The sequence below is a fragment of the Curcuma longa genome, chromosome 11, assembly GCF_044706935.1.
Source record: "Curcuma longa cultivar G26 ecotype Majalengka, Jawa Barat chromosome 11, ITB_CL_G26_1.1, whole genome shotgun sequence".
Lineage (NCBI taxonomy): Eukaryota > Viridiplantae > Streptophyta > Magnoliopsida > Zingiberales > Zingiberaceae > Curcuma > Curcuma longa.
In genome coordinates this window covers 30,777,093-30,796,109 of record NC_133871.1, presented here as the reverse complement: position 1 = coordinate 30,796,109, position 19,017 = coordinate 30,777,093, and the positions used below count along the sequence as shown (strand labels likewise).

At 40.2% G+C, this 19,017-nt stretch overlaps 4 protein-coding genes across 4 annotated transcripts; 2 read left to right on the top strand and 2 right to left on the bottom strand.

Annotated features, from left to right (window-relative positions):
• Positions 1–355: 355 nt before the first annotated feature.
• LOC141837569 (putative F-box protein At5g55150) lies at positions 356–1,540 on the top strand. Its single transcript, XM_074724950.1, has one exon. The coding sequence runs from the start codon at positions 356–358 to the stop codon at positions 1,538–1,540; it is 1,185 nt and encodes a 394-aa protein (XP_074581051.1).
• Positions 1,541–2,161: 621 nt separating this feature from the next.
• LOC141839567 (F-box/LRR-repeat protein 3-like) lies at positions 2,162–5,202 on the top strand. Its single transcript, XM_074727346.1, has 7 exons — positions 2,162–2,915; positions 3,189–3,314; positions 3,493–3,597; positions 3,674–4,073; positions 4,180–4,309; positions 4,404–4,698; positions 4,785–5,202. The coding sequence occupies exons 1-7, from the start codon at positions 2,238–2,240 to the stop codon at positions 5,052–5,054; spliced, it is 2,004 nt and encodes a 667-aa protein (XP_074583447.1). The 5' UTR covers positions 2,162–2,237; the 3' UTR covers positions 5,055–5,202.
• Positions 5,203–5,631: 429 nt separating this feature from the next.
• Positions 5,632–10,356, bottom strand: LOC141837568 (dual specificity protein phosphatase PHS1-like). Its single transcript, XM_074724949.1, has 10 exons — positions 10,315–10,356; positions 9,978–10,144; positions 9,609–9,828; positions 8,670–8,846; positions 8,417–8,577; positions 7,305–8,343; positions 7,037–7,183; positions 6,748–6,975; positions 6,095–6,252; positions 5,632–6,016 (listed from the first exon to the last, which is right to left on the bottom strand). Exons 1-10 carry the CDS (start codon positions 10,354–10,356, stop codon positions 5,632–5,634), a joined length of 2,724 nt encoding a protein of 907 aa, XP_074581050.1.
• Positions 10,357–10,705: 349 nt separating this feature from the next.
• LOC141840866 (transcription initiation factor IIF subunit alpha-like) lies at positions 10,706–18,829 on the bottom strand. The gene is made up of 9 exons (XM_074728948.1): positions 18,645–18,829; positions 18,314–18,466; positions 15,183–15,328; positions 14,573–14,943; positions 13,691–13,806; positions 13,072–13,194; positions 11,605–11,814; positions 11,293–11,499; positions 10,706–10,954 (listed from the first exon to the last, which is right to left on the bottom strand). Exons 1-9 carry the CDS (start codon positions 18,813–18,815, stop codon positions 10,865–10,867), a joined length of 1,587 nt encoding a protein of 528 aa, XP_074585049.1. The 5' UTR covers positions 18,816–18,829; the 3' UTR covers positions 10,706–10,864.
• Between the last annotated feature and the right edge of the window lie 188 nt (positions 18,830–19,017).

The following is a 19,017-nucleotide window of genomic DNA, read 5'->3' as shown; positions in this document are numbered from 1 at the left end:
AATATATCCAAGAGTACAAATGACTTTTTAAAAATACGTAGACGAGTTCAAAAGGTCGCTAGGAATAAATGATTTCAACTCGACATTAATATAATATTTTTAGGGTCGCCAATATTTTTTGGGAGAAAGAAATTGGCGAAATATATATATATATATATTTTTACCTTTTCAGTTTCTATTTATATCTCTTCTGTTAAGGAAGGAATAGAAGAAAAATAGAGAATGTTTCCTTATTCTCATCGGCGACCTGGTCCGTAATAATCGATCCGAACAAACGCCAAAATATATAGACTTCTGAATTCGCCGCCGAACAATATGCAAACCCTCCTTCAATATTGCGCTGCACCGATCAGCCATGGCGACTGCTCCCTCTTCTTGGTCGCAGCTTCCCATCGACATCCTCGTCTCCATCTTCTGCAAGCTTCCGATTCGCGAAATTCTCCGGTGCACCGTCGTTTGCGCCCACTGGTCCGACGCCGTCCGCTCCCTCCGCTCCTCTTCTCGCCTCGAGCTTCCTCCTCAGTTCCCCTGGTTACTGTTCTCCGGCGAACGGAGCCATAACGATCTCTCCGTCGCACACTTCTACCACCACCTGGAGAAGGCCTCCTACGCGCTGCCTCTCCCCGACCCGCCCATCCACCGCCGCCTCTGCCTCGGCTCCGCCCACGGTTGGCTCATCACCGCCGATCACCGCTCCATGCTCCAGCTGCTCAACCCGCTCACCGGCGAGCACGTCGACTTGCCCCACCTCCCCGACCACATTAAGTGCGTGTACAACCTCCACGGCGAGCTCCGGCGCTTCGAGCTGGACTGCCCCGGCGAGGACTTCCCCAGGTACGTCCACCCCAACGATCTGCGCTCCCAGTTCTTCAAGGCGACTCTCTCCTCCAACCCTTCCCAGGGAAGCTACACCGTCGTCCTCATCCACGGCAACCTATTCAAGCTCTCCTTCACGAAAGCCGGCGACGAGAAGTGGACGACTCTAGACGCGATCATGCACTGCGACGCCGCCTTCATGGACGGAACTCTGTACGCCGCCACGAGAACCGGCGAGGTGCAGGCGTGGGATCTCTCTGCTCCCGATCCGACGCCGAGACTCATCTTGCCTGCGGCAGAGGCCACCCGGAGCCACCGCTACTACTTGGCCCGAACTCCCTCCGGCGAACTCCTGCACGTGCGCACTGATTTCCAGTTCAGTTTCTTAGACTGCCTGGGTCATCGGCGAATCATCAAGGTGTACCGAGTGGACGTCGAGAGGGGATGCTCGATCGAGGTGGGCGATTTGGGAGGGTGCACGCTCTTCTTAGGCAGCAACCAGTCGATTTGCCTCTCCTCGGCTCTGTTTCCCGGGCTGGAACCCGATTCTGTTTATATAACGGAAGACGATCGTTGCCAGAAGAAGCAAAAGGAAGACGAGCAAGTTCGGAAGCTGCTGGCTTATCGTCTGGTGGACGACAAATGCTGGTCGATTCGATTGCCGGACTTGAATCGGTCGCTTCTTATTTGGATCACACCCAACATCTGCAACACTGATTTGTAGTTTTTTTTAAAGTGCGATTTACCAACGATAGTCTGTCTGCTTTCCTTTTTCCGGGGCCCACTGGTCCTTAGAGGCGTACGGTTTTCCTTTTTCCCCGGATTCTCCCACCGTACGGAATTTTCCTGCCTTCCCACTCGAATCCAACAAAACGGAATGAAATCGAAAAAAAGAAAAAGAAAAAGAAAAAGAAAAAAGAATTTGTTTTGATAATTTACTTGTTGAAATTTAGATGAAGGAAGAGTAGATGCAGCTTGCACGACCTGGACGGCTCCTGTACTTGGGACTGCCACCGCCACGTAACGCCTCCTCCAATTCCCAACCGCCATGTGGTCCCCCTTGTTGGGATTTTACCGTTTTACTCTTCAGTTTAAATCAGCGCATTCAGATCTGACAGGGGCATTTCAGTCATTTGTGTGTTTACGGCGGAACACGAACACCCGGTGGAGGCGGTAACCAGATCAGGCCTCGTTTCTTCTCTTCTTCCCAGTTCCCACTCCCTTCGTCGTCTTGTTGCTCCTCGTCGCTCTCTCTCTCCCTCTCTCTGCGTCCTTCGTTCCGAGAGAGCGAGGAGTTGAAGGGAAACGGAGATGCTACTGCTGCTTCTTCTTTGAGTCATGCGATCGCAACGAGGAAGAAGACCGCGGCTCCGCTGGCCGACCAGCTGCTCCTCCGGCGCGCCCCTATCTTTCCCATCCTAATGGTCTCCGTGCCCCGAGGAGATGCTGAAGCGACGATGAAGAGACCGCGTCCCTGCGATTCGGACATGTCGACTGTGTTCTCCCTCGACCTGCTCGCCAACATCCTCGACCGCGTCTCCGACCCCCGCGACCGAAAGTCCTGCCGCCTTGTCTGCCACAGGTTCCTCCTGGCCGAGGAGATCCGCCGCCGCTCGCTCCGCGTCCTCCGCCTCGAGGCCCTCGCTGGTCTCCTTTGCCGCTACGCCGCTGGACTTGAGTGCCTCGATCTCTCTGCTTGTCCAGCCCTCGACGACCGCGCCCTCTCTGCCGCCCTCGCTGCCGGGGCGGGCCGGTGGCGGCTTCGGTCGGTCAGCCTTAGCCGCGCCAGCGGCGTTGGGTGGCGGGGCTTGGTGGCTCTCGTGGATGCGTGCCCGCGCCTGGAGGCTGTGGACCTGTCACACTGTGTCGGCGTCGGGGATCGAGAGGCCGCCGCGCTGGCGAACGCCGCCGGGTTGAGGGAGCTCCGATTGGATAAGTGCCTCGGGCTGACGGATGTCGGGCTCGCCAAGGTGGCGGTGGGCTGCGCCGGGCTAGAGAAGCTCGGAATCAAGTGGTGTCTGGAGATCTCCGACATTGGTATCGATCTGCTCGCTAAGAAGTGCCAGGATCTGAAGGAATTGGACATCTCATATCTCAAGGTCACTTTCCAGTTTCCACATTTTCTCTCTGATCTGAATTTCCACCAATTGTCGCATTAAAAAGATTTTTTTTTTTTTACCCCAAAGAAGATCTTCCCTCCATTTTCCTTTCACCAAGAACATTCAAAAGTACACAAATTAATCCCCTTTTATTGCAATTTTCTTATGAGATAATAATATCTCAAAGTGTTTTATTTCGCATAGTAAGATCGTTCCAAGCAATATCTTGTACCATTGAGATCTCAAGTGCTGGCATCTATTTCTCCTCTTCAGATAACCAATAGATCGATCAACTCCATTTCCTCTCTTAGCAAGCTGGAAGTTCTGAGCATGGTAGGATGCTCTTTTGTAGACGATGAGGGCTTACAATTTCTGAAGCACCGGAACAACTCATTGCGGGTAAGTTTTGGTGAATCTTGTTCCAAATTTTACTCTTTCACAACAACAGAACCATAGCAGTTGGCAATCCCGATACATTTAGGTCATTAATAACACTGCTGATGTTGATAGTTCAACAAAGCCTTTCGAGTGGAACAGACATTATTGTTTTCTTTCTTTGGTCCATGCTTTATTGCAGAGCATTAATATCTCCCGCTGTGAAAATGTAACTTCTAGTGGCTTAACCTCGGTGATTGAAGGAAACAGTGGTCTTCAAAAACTCAATGTTGGAGATTGTTTTCCTGTAAGGTTTTGGCATTATAACAATATGTTGGATTTGCTTGAGGACCTACTGCTCATGTAAAAGTTGTACATTGCAGGAGCTGGCTCCTCTCTTCCTCTCCAAATTGAATGATTTGAAGGATTGCTTGACCGTACTAAAACTCGATGGTTTTCAAGTTTCTGCATCAAGTCTTAAGATAATTGGCCTCAATTGCAAGAATTTGGCCAAGATAGGGCTTAGTAAATGCCAATCAGTGACCGATGAAGGGATCTTTGAGCTTGTAGCCAGTTGCGTCCATTTAACAACCATCGATCTTACATGCTGTCATCTGCTTACAGACAAAGCTCTTATATCTATAGGAGATCAATGTAAGAAGCTTCGATGCCTGCGACTAGAATCCTGCAATTTAATAACTGATAAGGGTCTGGAATGTATCGGAACATGTTGCTCTAGTCTTGAAGAAATTGACCTCACTGATTGTTGTATAAGCAGTACTGGTAAATTTTTGTACTCACTAAAATTTGATCATTTTGGATCATGAAGTACATGTTTTTTCTATTCTTCAACTACAAACTGTATTAATTCCATCTTCATTCTTTGTAGCGATGAAGTATTTATCTCAGTGTTCAAAGCTGCTAGTCTTGAAACTGGGTCTTTGTTATATGATTTCTGATGAAGGCCTTGTTCATATAGCATCAAACTGCAAAAAGCTTCGCGAACTTGATCTATACCGGTATGTTTGGTTTGGTATGTAGTGCAATCAATATTTCTCATGTTCTCGAAATATAGAATAATGGAAGAAATCTCTAACAAACTGGAATTTGCAGGTGTGTTGAGGTCACTGATGATGGTTTAGCTGCCATAGCTACTGGCTGCAAGAAGATACAAAAGTTAAACCTCTGCTACTGCACAAAGATCGCTGACGGAGGACTGAGGCATGTAAGTCGTTTGGAAGACCTTCGTGATCTTGAACTGAGAGGTTTATGTCATGTTACAAGTTCAGGCATAGCAAAAATTGCTATGGGTTGTCGACACCTTTCTGAGCTGGATTTGAAACGCTGCAATTTGGTAGATGATGGAGGTCTATTTGCTCTTGCCCAATATACTGAAAACCTCAGACAGGTAGATTTGTAGCTTACAATCTCAAATAATCTCAACATGAAAAAGGAATGAAAAGTTTTCAATCTGATTCAAATATCTTTTTGCAGATAAATATATCATACTGCTCAATTTCAGGCATGGGTCTGTGTGTGTTGCTAGGCACTCTCAAGTGTCTACAAGATGTGAAGCTGGTACACCTCGGTCTAGTGCCAGTCGAGTGGTTTGATATTGCACTGAGAGCTTCCTATGAAAAATTAAAGAAATTGAAGCTTCTCACCGGATTGAGGAATCTCCTTTCACCACTGCTGATCGAGAAGTTGCAATCACACGGGTGCCGAATTCGATGGGTCAACAAACCTTTTGCAGATTGTCGATAGGCAAAACCGTGCTTCCTCAGTTTCTGCATGCTTTGCTGTTGTCTTGTTCTTTGATCGAATAATTTAGTCTCGATTTGTTGAAACCGCATTTGTTAACAGCAACTGGTGGATGCCTCTTGCAATCCATCAAAGAATGCTAGAAGAGTAACTATATCATGTAGTAACCATGATATGGATCTAATATTGGTGCTATTCCCCAGTTAGAGACACTCGATTTGCTTAATTCCTTCATGAACTTGGTCCAAGGCTGAACGTGTGTGTTACTTACATCCAGTAATTTGACTAGGCTACTCTTTTTTGCCTCCAATATCAATGCAAGTTTAACTTAATATGTACAATGCATTAGGTTTGTGTTACGGAGCAAAGATTGGTTTTCATTTGGCAAGTGAGTTCATGTGATTGCCAATTTGGATTTTTTGAGTGGCCCAGTAATAAACATCATCATCAAGATGGAGTTTCCAACAAAACCAAAAACATTTTGCCATCTTCATCAACTACGTGTATGTTGGGCTCTTATCTAGCATATGTATCATAAGCCTTCAGTTAATTGCTAATTCTTCAACAAACAAAAACCTTACTAGAATTCAGCATCATCGAGTGCATTGGCGTTCACCATCACATTGCCGATGCTTTTAAGCTGTGCTGATATCCCACCACGACTCATCTCAAGTGCCTCGACAGCCTTCTGGATCTCCAAGGTCATGGCGCTGTCCACGCTGCCCGAAGACAACATCTTATGGAACTTTTGGAGATGGACTTTGAGAGAGCTGCTGCTGAGACCTGCATTCTTACCACATATGGGGCATACCTTCATCATTGGTCTTCGTTGCTGCCACTCCATCGACGCCATCCCATGCAGTTGCTTGTCTAAATCCAGGAGAGTCTTTGCAAAGCCATCATTTGGCTGGGCTCGACGATGCACCTTCTTGAGCATGTTCCAGGCATCCAGTAGAGTGAGACCCCTGGAACAATAAATTTCATCAGAAAGTCCCTACTTTGATACTTGTTATACAAGTAGAATTCCTGAGTGAGTCCCTCACTTTCTCAGCATTAGATAAGCAAGAACTACAGTTGTGCTGCGGCTTTTTCCTTCAAAACAATGTACCAACACTTTCCCTCCCAGTTTCTCAACGTAGTCAATGAAATCAGAAGTCTCTTCAAACAAGTCACTGATAACTTCATCATCATTGTCACTTATCTGAATCCAAAAAAAAAATACTTGCCAGTCCTTTTTAGTTACGAGTCTCGAAAGGAATACTTATAGGTGGATAGTAAAATAATGGAAGGATTTGATAGTTCTACAGTTGCAATGTTATAGGAATTAATCCGGTAGAGAAAATAAGAATTTTGTCATCACAAAGTCATCATATAAACAAAAGTATAAATGGGCATCTTAAAGTAAATGGACATTCTTGGTGCAAACTGTAACTGGTTAGCGACATAGCACTTAAAATGATGCATGCCATCATCATTTTGAATTCTTGTTTAGAGGAGATATGCAAACAAGTTAGATCAGTTTACTCTGGCATCACCAAATAGGTTATTATCTACATCATTCTATAGGGACAGATAATTATTACTTATAGTAGCAAGTATCTACCTTGGTGGATCTTAAATGACAAAAGGCAAAAGTAAATTTAAGCAAAAATCCAAATGATTTACTGTGCTGCATTGAATAGGAAAAAGTGCTTACAGAGAAGTTCCGGTACTCGAAGATATCAGGATTTTGAGAATCTGATTGTCCAATTTCATTGGCACACAAGCAAAGTATATGAGAGATACGAAGGTGCTGAAGGGTGAATTTGGATTTTGCAGCGAGGGCTCCACCAATATAGAGATGATCTGTAATAGGAGAAGGGCGCTCTGTACTGGCTGCATCAGAAATTAATGACATTCTCTCAAGAATGTGCTCAAGACGGATCTGGACAAGGATTAAAACCATTAGATTTCATCATTTGGACTGAACATAAAATGCCTATTACCTTCAGCTCATAAGCATCGACAGCAACGCTATTATCACTTCCTTCAAAAAATCCTGTGTTAAAGTTGTTTTCTTGGCACAGTTTGACAACCTCTGTTCTAACCATCTCATTCCACTGCTCCAACTCTTTAGATAGCTCAGTATCTACCTATCCCAAACAGCATGTAAGTCATAAGAGAGACATCTACTTTTAAATGCTTTTGTTAGCTCCATACTCAAGGTATTATCATATGTATCTTATATATAGCATGGCCATATAGATTCCTAACCTTAGTTATCTTGTGAAAGTCACGAAGCTTAGTAGTCAAGCGCAAGCTCCGAGAATTATCACTTCCTTTAAAATATCTACCATTCCAATTCTCTCGACAAATTGGAGAACTTGTGTCGAGGCTTTCACGTGATACTGAAGATTTATGTGAACATTTCCGAGTTTCAGGGTCACCAGAATCAGCCTGAAATTGGGAACTGGAGCAAGCAGGGTGTGAAGGTGAAACTGAGCCCGCAGATTCATCTTCACTATATATTTTGTTTATGATTGATTGTACAACCCTTAACAGGCCCTCCAGTTTCTGATACAGTGTGAGAAGAAATACATGGAGGCTCTGGAGGTCCCTCAGTGCACCACGGAATCCTGCACGAAATGCATAAACAGAAGCTGCTACATCAGATTCAGACAAACAAGAACAAGAATCACTAGGAACATCAGTGTGCTCAGCTTCAGGAACCCCCAGCTTTCCAAAAGACACTTCATACAGCAAGTTAGAAGAGAACTCAAAACTATTGACTATCAGCTCAACGACCCTGGGGTAGTTTTCTTGATCTTTTGCCCGTTTTCCTGCAGGTGGTCTGCGAGGAACTCCTGAATCAATTGCCACAACATGAAAGTCAGAACTCTTTCCAAATTCTGTTCCTTGACTACTTGTAGATCTGGCAGTTAAGTCACTCAAATCATCACAGACCTCTGTTGTAGATTCAGGTACTTGATAGCCCAGTTTACCATTTAGAGAGATAGCTCGTCGCTCTTTTTTTCTCTCCTTAAGACTTTTTACTATCTGCGGATTAAATCTTCTGATGACAGAATCATAAGCTTCGTCTAGTGCATCCATGCTTGCAGATGCTACCTTATTGGAAAATAGTAGATTAGCTGGATTGCCACGCCACCCTAAGCTGGGACAGGGAAGCCTATCCTCATTCCTAAGTACGAGGTCCAATATCAAGACCCTGCCAAGGGATGCAGCAGTACTTTCGGCAGCCTCCCTTGAATCAAATGCATTTGGGTTTTCCACCAAAGGAGAGCCATGGATGTAACTGCACAAGTTTTAAAAAAAGATTCAGGATAAGGATTTAAGATGATAAGAAGGAGAAGAGGCGGCCACTTTACTTCATAAGGAAAAGACATCGGCTCAATTCGAGGGCTTCTAACAGTTCTGAGCATGTAACTTCACCCACTTCATCTCCATCGGCAACTGAAATATCTCGTGCCTTTTGTGCTGCATCCTTGATCAGTTGCCACTCTGTGCTTGAGTTGTGGATCACTCTTGCCTGCCAAATGAAAGTGATTTTACAAGAAAAATATAAACATGAATATAAATAATAAGCAAGCAAGAAAATGTGATCAACGATAGAACAGGTACTTGAGGTGTCTTCACTCTCAGCAATCTTGCAAATTCATAGCCCAGGCGTTCAGATTGTGTGGCCATCCTAGAAGATGCAATTTTGATTACTGCTGCTGCTTCTTTTGCAGAGGACTCATCACCACTTGATGTGTTGAACAATGCATAGAAAACTACTCCTCCAGAATTTACAGTCACCTAGATTTTCAAAATCCAAACTATAATTTCAGTGAAAAAATATGACCAATAAAAAGCTAATATTTTGTGGGACAATAAAAACTCTTTCAAATAGATGTTCTTAATAAACAAAGAGGATAGGCAGCATTTGATTGATGAGAGTCATGAGGCCCATTTATATTTTGAAGACGAGAAACAATGTAAATAAGAAGATGTACAGTCAGTCGACCTACGAAACATTTAACTAGTGCAACTTCCACTAGAGGAAATAATAACCACTTGTATATCAGGCTTTCTAGAACAAGATTATGTTATGCACTGATCTTGACATCAATCTCAATCTATATCAGTTCAATTTATGTGTTTATACTTTGTAGACCACTTATGAAAATGCGTAAACTTTTACATTGCCTGAGAATCAAAATATCTTTCCTAGGGAAAGTATTATCAAGATATCCTTTATAGGCTCACTCCGTCAATAGTTAATAGTAATCTGAGAAAAAACAAGAAGCCATATTAAGTTTGTTTGCTAAGAAATATTATCATATTAAAAAAGAACAGCGAGGATTTGTCTATTATCTGAAATGCCTGAAGTCTGTGGCAATGCATTGTGAAAACAAGCTTTCAGATGTAAAGATGGATTTCATTGAATGTTCAAGCCCGAGAACAAAACAAGATGAATCTGACCCTTCAATAAAAGGGAAATGTTCCATAACATTCTCAATCTAAGAGCTAATCATTCTTAAACACACTCAAAGTTCACGCAACAACATACTGACTTACCTCCAAAGCTTTGTTCATTTCATCCTCTGAGCATTCATTGCTGCTTGTATATTTTGTGTGGTGCAGGGAAAACAGATTGTCCCAGGAGACGTCACTTGCTTCAACATCTAAAGCACAAGCATTCCCAAGCCTATCCCACAAACTAATTTCCGGCACTTGCTCTGGAGACTGCGATGCAGCCCCACTATAATCAGGTTTGTCCGACTCTACAACTCCCACCCTGTCGAAACGAAGAGCGCTATAAAAGATCCCAAGGAGACAGAGACCGACATATCCGTCGATTGTGAAATATTTTCCCAATAATTTAGCGAAGTGAAGAACCACGAGGACGGAACAAGATGCGAAATTAATTAGCAGATATCTGCGTACCGGCAGGCAGCGGGTGACGAAGGGGAGAGGGAACGACTAGCCGGCAGAGGCTCCTGCACAGGCGACGGAGAACGCTGCGTTCTCGAGGAGCTGAGAGATTTCCCGTTGCGTCTGCGGACCACGGCCACCCATTCCTCGAAGTCGTCGAACCCACTTTCCGGCTCCAGCTGCAACGCAACCGAACATGGTACTTAATCCGCCACAGGAAATCATCATCATCTCGCCAGTGAAGATGGCGACCCAAGAATATGCATGCACAGGGATGGAAAGCAGGCTCTTAACTTCCCTTCTCCTAATTCTGAGAACTAAACAAATCTTGATGTGGGAATAGGAGTACCTTTCGGGCGTTGATCCTTTCGCGTTCGCCTTCTTCCTCCATGGGTAACGAAGAAGCGAGATCTGGTCGCTGCTTGATTCCTCGCCTGGGTCAATCGGCTGGGGAGAAGGAGAAGTCATCGCTATCGCTCGAATGCAAAAGCAAAGAAGGGTCGCCCGCTTTTCTCTCCATCAGCCACCGGGCGTCTTCGAGATTTGAATTGGATGGCGGAAAAATTGAGAAACTTTTAAAATGCCACCTCAACTTTTTAAAATGAGAAACTTTTAAAATGCCACCTCAACTTTTTAAAATGAGAAACTTTTAAAATGCCACCTCAACTTTTTAATATTGTTATAGAGCTCAAAAAAAGCTAACAAGTGAATTAAAATATAGCATGGGACTATAGTTCTTCACAAAAAAAATATAACAAGTGAATTAAAAGAGCTTTAGTACCCGTTACAATTGATTCCAAGAAGCTAGAGGCTCCATATGCAATCCAGAAACGATCGATTCGTCTCAAACTACCGCTCTATCTAAAGAATTTTTCGACACTTCATAATGGAATATTGAACTACCGATCTTTAATCACAATGTACTTATGATCATCGACCTTCAGTGACTTGGATATTCTCCTGAGAGTCCCAACAAAGGCGTGCTTTTCCTGTAAACATAAGAGAATGAAAACGGCAACCTGATTAGTTTAGTAGAGATAAAGGTTTTTGTTACTAGTTTCCAGAAGTTGGCTGATGCCATAGTTATCGCAGTATTACAGATAACTAATGCATGATTACACAAGACTGTAGAAGAGTTCATAATTTTGATGCCTTCTAAGCATTGTCTTCAATGCTTGGAAGTGTAGGTCACTTGGAAAAAATGGGCAGTCAGATTGAGCATTATACTCATCCTAGATTCAAAATTGCAAACCTGAATTTTGCATTTGTTTTTAATGTGTTTATAGCAAGCTAAGTAGCTGCTTTTCAGAAACAGAATGCAAAGTACCTCTGGAGTTTTCAATCTGGATTTGAATTTTGCAACTAAATCCAGTGGCTCCACAGGAGCACCAGCAACAACAGCAGCTCTAATCTCCTCCTCAGTAATTGCTGCTGTAGAAGGTGATGTTGAACAAGGCGTAGCAGTTGTAGACGGTGGCTTAGTAGACACACTAGGTTTATATGAATTCATAACAGCCTCAGCTTTAACAATTGTCTGCCAAAAAAAAAAAAAAAAAAGAGTAACAAGTAGTTGATAAGAATAAATGCTAGCATCACAAGAATCATAAAAGAAAACTCAGGCATAGAAGAAAATGCATACATTTTCCATCTTCACACGTAAATACTTATTACTGTTCTTATCGTTACTACAGTGTTTTCTCTTTGCTTTTGATGATTTTAATGCAGCGGGAATGGAGCAGCCAGATACAGGGGGATGTGCTGCCTTAGCGGGAGTAGTTTCTGCTGGTTCATCTTTGGGAGCATCTTTATGTTTTTGTGCCAACTCATGAGACATGCCAATTTTATCATCCTAGACAATAAAGATGATCTCAAGAATTAGACTCTGAACAATAGCACAATCCAAGTTCAATAGCAATAATCTACATTAATAGCGAATCAAAGTCGATAAATATCTTACAATTTCCTAGCGATTGAAAGAACAGCCAGAGGGCTAGAATGAGTAGATTCAGATATTTGAATTGACAAAAAGTTAGCTACTAACAGTGATTCAAGTATCCAAGTAGGTTATCCATAGAGGATCGTCACAATAAAAATATAGCATGGGTTTCAAAAATGAGACAGCAAAAGTAAAGAGTCTTCCAATATATTTCAAAGGAATGAAGTCCCAAAAGAGTTCAATCTGGAAAAAGTAATCAGCTAGATGATATAGAAAAAGAAATATATTTATTATTTGCAATAACTTGCGTAGTTATAGATCTTTCTCAACTTTATTTAATGTTTGAATATATTTGAAAAATCTAAGGTTGTTTGGAGGAATATATATTTTGGACATAAAAAGGTTTGTTATGACACCTTATTTACTCCCATGGAGGCTTTAGCTGAGGGCTTTACTAACTTAGATAAGTTTCCTACTACTAACTCCAATTTGAGCATTTTGGGATAACAGTTGTGAATTGTTAGACAAATGATGCATAGCTTATTTTAGGATTGGTTAAGTGTTCGAAAGGGTTGTCTATATCATGGCACCACCATTAAACTTTGCATGCTGTTGCCAATTATGGATGAGGAAACTACTTCTAAATTATTAGTAACTTGAATTTCAACATTTTGAATCAATGATTGAGGCTAATAAAGCTAATGAGTTAATTACTTTCATCTGATGGGTCATTAGAAGTGCTGCTAAAGTGAGCTTAATTATAAACATGGTGAGATGCATGGAAAGATCTCTTGTGTGATGCTGAAGCCATTATTGAACCTCCCATATTTGGATTTTAAGTTGAACTTTCTTAAGATCATGGCAGTGATAAAATGCATCAAGTGATTGTGATACACTCAGTTAGATGAGTGAACTACTTAACTTGAGTTTAAGCATCCAGCCAATAGTTAGATCTAAGAAGTTTATGGGTCAATTCTCTCATTTATCGTATCAATGATAGGCAATGTAGGTGCAAACATGCACTTAAACAAAAATAAGAATATATCATGCAATTCATTTAGCAATGCATGCAAAAACAACTTCACCAAGTTCTAACTATTATGAAAAATGTAGTCAAGGTACATGTGTTTGAATATAAAATTGCAAGTGGATTAAAAGAACTGCACTTACGTCCTCATCTTCTTCCTCCTCGCCCTTAAATTCATTTAATTCAGCAGCTTTTTCAAGCAGTTTTTTTATTTCCTTCCCTGATTTACTCAGTCCACCATTTTCTTCATCTTCATCCTCCTCATCCTGAGAACATTCCAAACAGAAAACCAGTGTAATTCTATAGAGAATTTCCTATAACACCATCAACAAATAGGATTAAGAGCTTCTTAACTATACTAAACTAGTAAAAACACCAATTGCATGGCATTTTGTGCATATATGTATGGGGCACGTATACAAAAATACAACAAGGATTATCAGACCTAATCTAACAAAAATGAAAATAAATAAAAGTAAAATGAATGACCAATATCATGGCTGCAGCATTATGTCACACTGAATGCTGATCTGTGAAGCATTAAGAGAGCAAAGAGTATCAAGATTTCAGGTGGAGTCGTTAGTAGCTATAAACTTATATGGAAATAAGACAACAAAGTGCAATCTAGTCTATCAAATCTTCACAGTGAGCAATTTTATAACATCTAAAGATTCATATAAAAGAATCTGATATTCCACGAGAACAATGCATACTAGATCAAAGACCATAACTTTCTTTTTCAAAATATTTTACTTAATGTACCTGCTTAATTTCAGGTGGAGCAGGAAACTTAGGATCTAATTCTTCCCTTTCCCATGGATCATTACCAACAGCTTCATCATCATTTGTGAAGGTCTCTTCGTGTTCCCAGTCATCGCCTAAAGATGCAAATCTTCAGCACTAACTTCAGGAAGTATAAATCAACATATTCAATGATATTGGGTATTCAATAGCATTGGGCGATACCGACAGACCATACTTTAGAAAGAAATTTTATAAACTCTAGCAAATTTAAATGTGTGATAATCAGCATAACCTGGAATCAAGGAGATAAGATATCATCATTACATCAAGGATAAGTAGTAAAAAAGATGATCTTCATTGTGAATTAAAAGTGTCATCAGAAGCCAATCATTTCCAGGTAATGAAAGTCTTACTAGTTATGAAAGACTTACTACTTAAAGAATTTTCAAAATCATTAAAGTACAAGGGAACCATACTGATTCATGTTGGATTTAAGGCAAAGAGGTGTAGATTCGATGTAACCTATATAACTATTTAACAATTAAGAATATATGTTGGATGAAATAATCTGTAATTACTAATCAGAGTCTGGCTTGGACCAACTTAGTCCAAGCATTTCTTCATCACAAGTAAACTTGAGACTTCCCTCACCTTGATTTGTTTGTTAAATGAACAATCTCAAATTCTATTATACCTTATGTCCATGATATGATACCCATATAGTGTAACCACAAGAAAGTAAATGACAAGAGAGAAGAAATATATTTTAAGTCTCACTATAACCAAAAGCACAACTATGACATCTTCTCAACCTCATCAATTTGCAAGTATGAAATATAATGGCATCTACTAAAATCACAAGCAACAAAACAAGCAGGAAATCACAGTACTATGACCCACCTTTTTCGATGTCATCATCATCCATATCAAAATCACCTCCTTTACCTTCTTCTTCATCATCATCAACACCCATTTTGTTAATTGTGAACCTGTTCTTTCTTGCTTCCCATTCTTCCTCATCTTCATCACCCTTGTCAGAATGATCTCCTTCGTCATCTCTCTTCCATTTCTTTAATCGACTGCCTTCGTCAGCCTCAGCTTTGCTTATACCTTCGTTCTTCTTTACTTCACGAAAAGCAGCAGCAGCACTAGTTGCCATCTTCATCATCCACCACTCATGTCCAGTTGCATTGTGCCTCCTTTTATTCATTTTCTCTTCAGCCTCTTCCAAAGTAAGTTGCTTGCATTGTGCAATTTTGCTGAAATTGTACCTATAAATACATACAGATTCCCAAGTTTCATCTGAGTAGGGATCACCAAGGATGTTCTAAAAATCCACATTGAATGCAGTAATTGGCGTGCAATAAGGGCAGACCAAGCAAATGAACAATGTGATGTAATTTAACTTACAAAAGAAGTTAAACTAACCAAAAAAAGAAAGAAAAATGGTAACTGAGAAAAGTCAAGTGAAAATGAAAGAGAACTAAAAAAATCATCCTACAACTCAAACCTGGAATCGTTTGGAACAGCAAAACAATTCCTCCCATGCACCATTAACAGATAATGAGTAGCAGTTGAAGATTGTGGACCCTCCACTTGACCCCGAAACTGATGCTGGCCGGTCTCATCTTTCAATATCCATGTTTTATTCTTGTTCTTCTCATGCACAATTACAATGAAATTCCATATATCAAGAAAAGAATAGTATCCCAGAGGATTAAGACAAAAATTATCAAAAATATTAGGCAACTATCCAAATTTAGACAAACTTAAAGGTGTAATGTGCACTCTAGAATCTCATTCAGAGACTTCATTCACAATAGTCCAATGAATGAACTAATAGATGCAAAACAAAACGTGATAACCTGTCTTAACTACTCACATGTCATTATCTCACACTAGATCCCACCAAACAATGACACCAACATATATGTAAGTAAATCTAGCTTTTTAACTATACTTCATATGGTATGCCAAACCAGAAGAATGTCTAAAAGAGAAAAGTCTCAAAATGTTGGATGCACTTGACCAACATAGATGCATAGTAGAATGGCTTCATGATCTTATATGATCTTATAGTAGAGAATGTATAGGTAGATAGATAAGTTAGCCACATAATTTGACAATGCAAGATCATTGCCAAACTACTAAAAGAATGACATAGATAGCAACTACTAACTGCACGGGCTCTGTTCTACTTCATCTTCTTAGTATTGGTGTGTAAGCTATTAAATACCACAAGCAAAAGCAAAGGATATAAACTCTCCTTGGATTAGAATGGAAAAAGGAGAGAAGAGGAGAGGAGAGTTCGGGTTGACTATGTAAGAGGGTTCATTTTATCTGGAAGTCAAATAAACATAAAGGATAAATCAATGAAGTCGAAAGACACAGAATTTCCTCTAAGGATTTTTTTTTCCAATAAGCACTGTGTAGATTTTCTTGGTCTCATATTCGGTGCTTTAATATATTATGGTTAGCATGCCTCTATGCACTCTCCAGTTGCATCGGTGCTGTGCCTTCACGGGCATATAGTGGAAATAAATATACATATAATTTCATGCTTAACCCAACTTATTGAATAGTATTGTCAATAACTAGGTATAGCAGCATATGTGGTTTTCCAAATGTTCAATTTTAATTGATTGGCCTACGAATCCAAGGCTGCAATCAGTTCTTTGTCTCCAGTATATTAAAATAAGAGGAATTAGAGTCTTTTTTAATATACTATAACAATATTCATTATGCTGAATGTGTGTTTATGCATGTGTCTTCATGCTTTGGTTATAGTGTAACACAGTTAGATGAAGACTCATAGGCATATTAAGATAAGGCACCTAAATCAATCCAATTCACCTGTAAATATTTAGATTTGAAAACCATTTTGACTAAGAGACAATACTAAAGCAAATAAGTTAGGACTTAGTGTTGGGATACAATCAAAGTTCCACATTGGAAATACATGAAAAAAATCATGAATTTATATGATGAAAGATATCTCTATTGGTATGAGACCTTTTGGGTACAACCCAAAAATAAAACCATGAGGGCTTAGGCCTAAAGTGGACAATATCATACCATTGTGGAGATATATATGGATTGCTTCGGAATTATCAAAACTAAAAAACAACCATGGTCTATGTAAAATTTTTTAAAAAGCCCTGTACCCTCAAGAAAAATAAAGAATAATGGTTGGGGGGCTCCCCGTAGGGGATCCGTTGAGAAAAATTCTGTTTCATCGAATTTCATGGTTTATAAGGTTCTTATTCTTTTGCCAATTCCATTTTGTCGTGGCCACACATTGTAAAGATGTAGCTAAAAGCATTTTTTTAATAGAAAAGCCAAAAGAAAGAAAAAAAAAGGCATTTTTTGTTTTCTTAGAGAAGATGTGGAGCAGGATGGTGATTTTTTTTAATAAAAAAAACATGGGAATATTTCTTACAAAAGAAAAAAAAGTTTTAAATTGATTATCAACATTATTAATAAGTTTGTCATAGATGAGCGTTGCTTCAAGGTGATCAAGTGATTGACAGTCTTAACATCGCGATAAAATCGATTTTAATCGGTTACCTTATTTGATTGCTTCTAGTAATCAATTTAAGTCATCGATTGGTGACCACCAATCAATTGTCATGAATCAGCAATCGATTGATGAATTAGATGTTGAACACATAAGAATTTGTGATTGATTAGCGAGATCGATTGGTTGACACTCATTATCAATCGATTGATAATCTTGAAGTCGTATATAGTAGGTTTTCAAATCAATTAAGGTAATCGATTGAGTGATACCAATCGATTGTTATATAATATCAATCGATTGATAAGTCTAGTGTTTTAAGCTATTAAGACTGATCAAGTGCTTATCTGTTTGGTTAAAGTTCCTAAGGTCTTTTTGGGTCTTCTTGTCTCTATTTACACACGTGTTACTAAATTAAACTATTGTGTTGGCTCAAAAGAAGACACATTAGATAGATTTAATGCATATTGTGTCGGTAGACGTGTATTTATACTAAAAGTAATTGGCCAAAAGAAAAATTATTTTTATACCAGATATATGTTCAAGGTAGCTTACAACTATATAACAAATTTATTTTGTTCAGAAAATGCATAAAATAAGTCGGCCCAAAGGAAGACATATTGCGTGGTTGATAAAGGTTGATGTAAGTTATGGATCAATATATAACTCATACAAAGTGTCAAATTATGCGCATAATGGGTCGACCTAAAGACTCATTATGTGACCAACAAATTTGAGTTATATTAGAGAGTATCGCTAACAAATTGTATTTTAGTCCAAAGAGTAAAATGCAATGTTGTATTTGGTATCTCATAAATAACTCATTTATGTTGTCCACTTTGGACCTAAGTCCTCATGATTTTTATTTTTGAGCTCAACCTAAAAAGTCTCATACTAATGGAGATATTTTCCATTATAATCTCAGATCTTTTCATATATTTTCAATGTGGAACTTTAATTGTATCCTAACACCAAGGACTTAAGACAATTAGAATCGATACTTAGGCTCCTCGACTATGATTGCTTTACGCTATCCATCAAGCAACAGTAATACACATTTTCAAGAACAACAAGAAATAAGCAAGTCAAGTAGGGAGAAAAGGCCTGGTAATGCATAAACATACCCGCAAAATGTCAGTTAGTTGACGTTCTTGAATACCTTTGTAAAGAGACCACCTATTTTCTGCACTATTCTTTGAAAATGGAGGCGAACCAGAGGCGAACCTTCCAATAAAGAAATCAACATCGGTGTTGGCAATTGCCTGTACATTGTACTCCTAAGTAGGAAAAGACAGAAAGGTACAATTGAAGAAAGAGGGAACACACAATCAACCAGTGTAAAGTTATAATCAAAAGCACTCAATTATTCTTTAAGGAGCTAATCTTCGTACTCGTGGAGAACCGAGAGAATCCTAAAAACAAAAACTTGGGTTCTAAAAAGGATCAAACCCTGACCTGGATCAATTTAGTAATATAGGCGCCACATTGATGGCAGCGGCCGCAATTTTCCGCCATGCCCTTGCCGCACTCAAGACACAGCGTCGTGTGCTTGCAATTGATCCAATAGAGGTCGGACGTCGAGTAACACCGGGCGCAGCACGGCTTCAGCACCCAATCGAGATTCATGGCAGCGCACTGAAGGAAAGAAAGACGGAGCCGGGGCTTGGCCCTCTTCAAAATCGTTTATCTTGTTGGTTGTTGAGAAAGAACAAAAACCGACCTTGACTGCCTTATTGGAGATCGGCTCGGAAGAATTCTGCAAAGAACGAGGTTTGCTCGATCAAGGAGACAGTAGGACCGGAAAGAATTTGGAGGAGAGGAAGCTGCT

Excerpts from the sequence above, each read along its gene's own strand:
- LOC141837568 (XM_074724949.1), bottom strand. The coding sequence starts at position 10,356 with ATGGAGGAAGAAGGCGAACGCGAAAGGATCAACGCCCGAAAG. Across the intron at positions 8,847-9,608 it reads AAATGAACAAAGCTTTGGAG|GTGACTGTAAATTCTGGAGG; the intron begins GTAAGTCAGTAT and ends TTGAAAATCTAG. Across the intron at positions 8,344-8,416 it reads CGATGTCTTTTCCTTATGAA|TTACATCCATGGCTCTCCTT; the intron begins GTAAAGTGGCCG and ends AAACTTGTGCAG.
- LOC141837569 (XM_074724950.1), top strand. The coding sequence starts at position 356 with ATGGCGACTGCTCCCTCTTCTTGGTCGCAGCTTCCCATCGACATCCTC.
- LOC141840866 (XM_074728948.1), bottom strand. The coding sequence starts at position 18,815 with ATGAATCTCGATTGGGTGCTGAAGCCGTGCTGCGCCCGGTGTTACTCG. Across the intron at positions 13,195-13,690 it reads CTCCACCTGAAATTAAGCAG|GATGAGGAGGATGAAGATGA; the intron begins GTACATTAAGTA and ends GAATGTTCTCAG. Across the intron at positions 11,500-11,604 it reads TACGTGTGAAGATGGAAAAT|ACAATTGTTAAAGCTGAGGC; the intron begins GTATGCATTTTC and ends TTTTTTTGGCAG.
- LOC141839567 (XM_074727346.1), top strand. The coding sequence starts at position 2,238 with ATGGTCTCCGTGCCCCGAGGAGATGCTGAAGCGACGATGAAGAGACCG. Across the intron at positions 2,916-3,188 it reads TGGACATCTCATATCTCAAG|ATAACCAATAGATCGATCAA; the intron begins GTCACTTTCCAG and ends TCTCCTCTTCAG. Across the intron at positions 4,074-4,179 it reads TTGTTGTATAAGCAGTACTG|CGATGAAGTATTTATCTCAG; the intron begins GTAAATTTTTGT and ends CATTCTTTGTAG.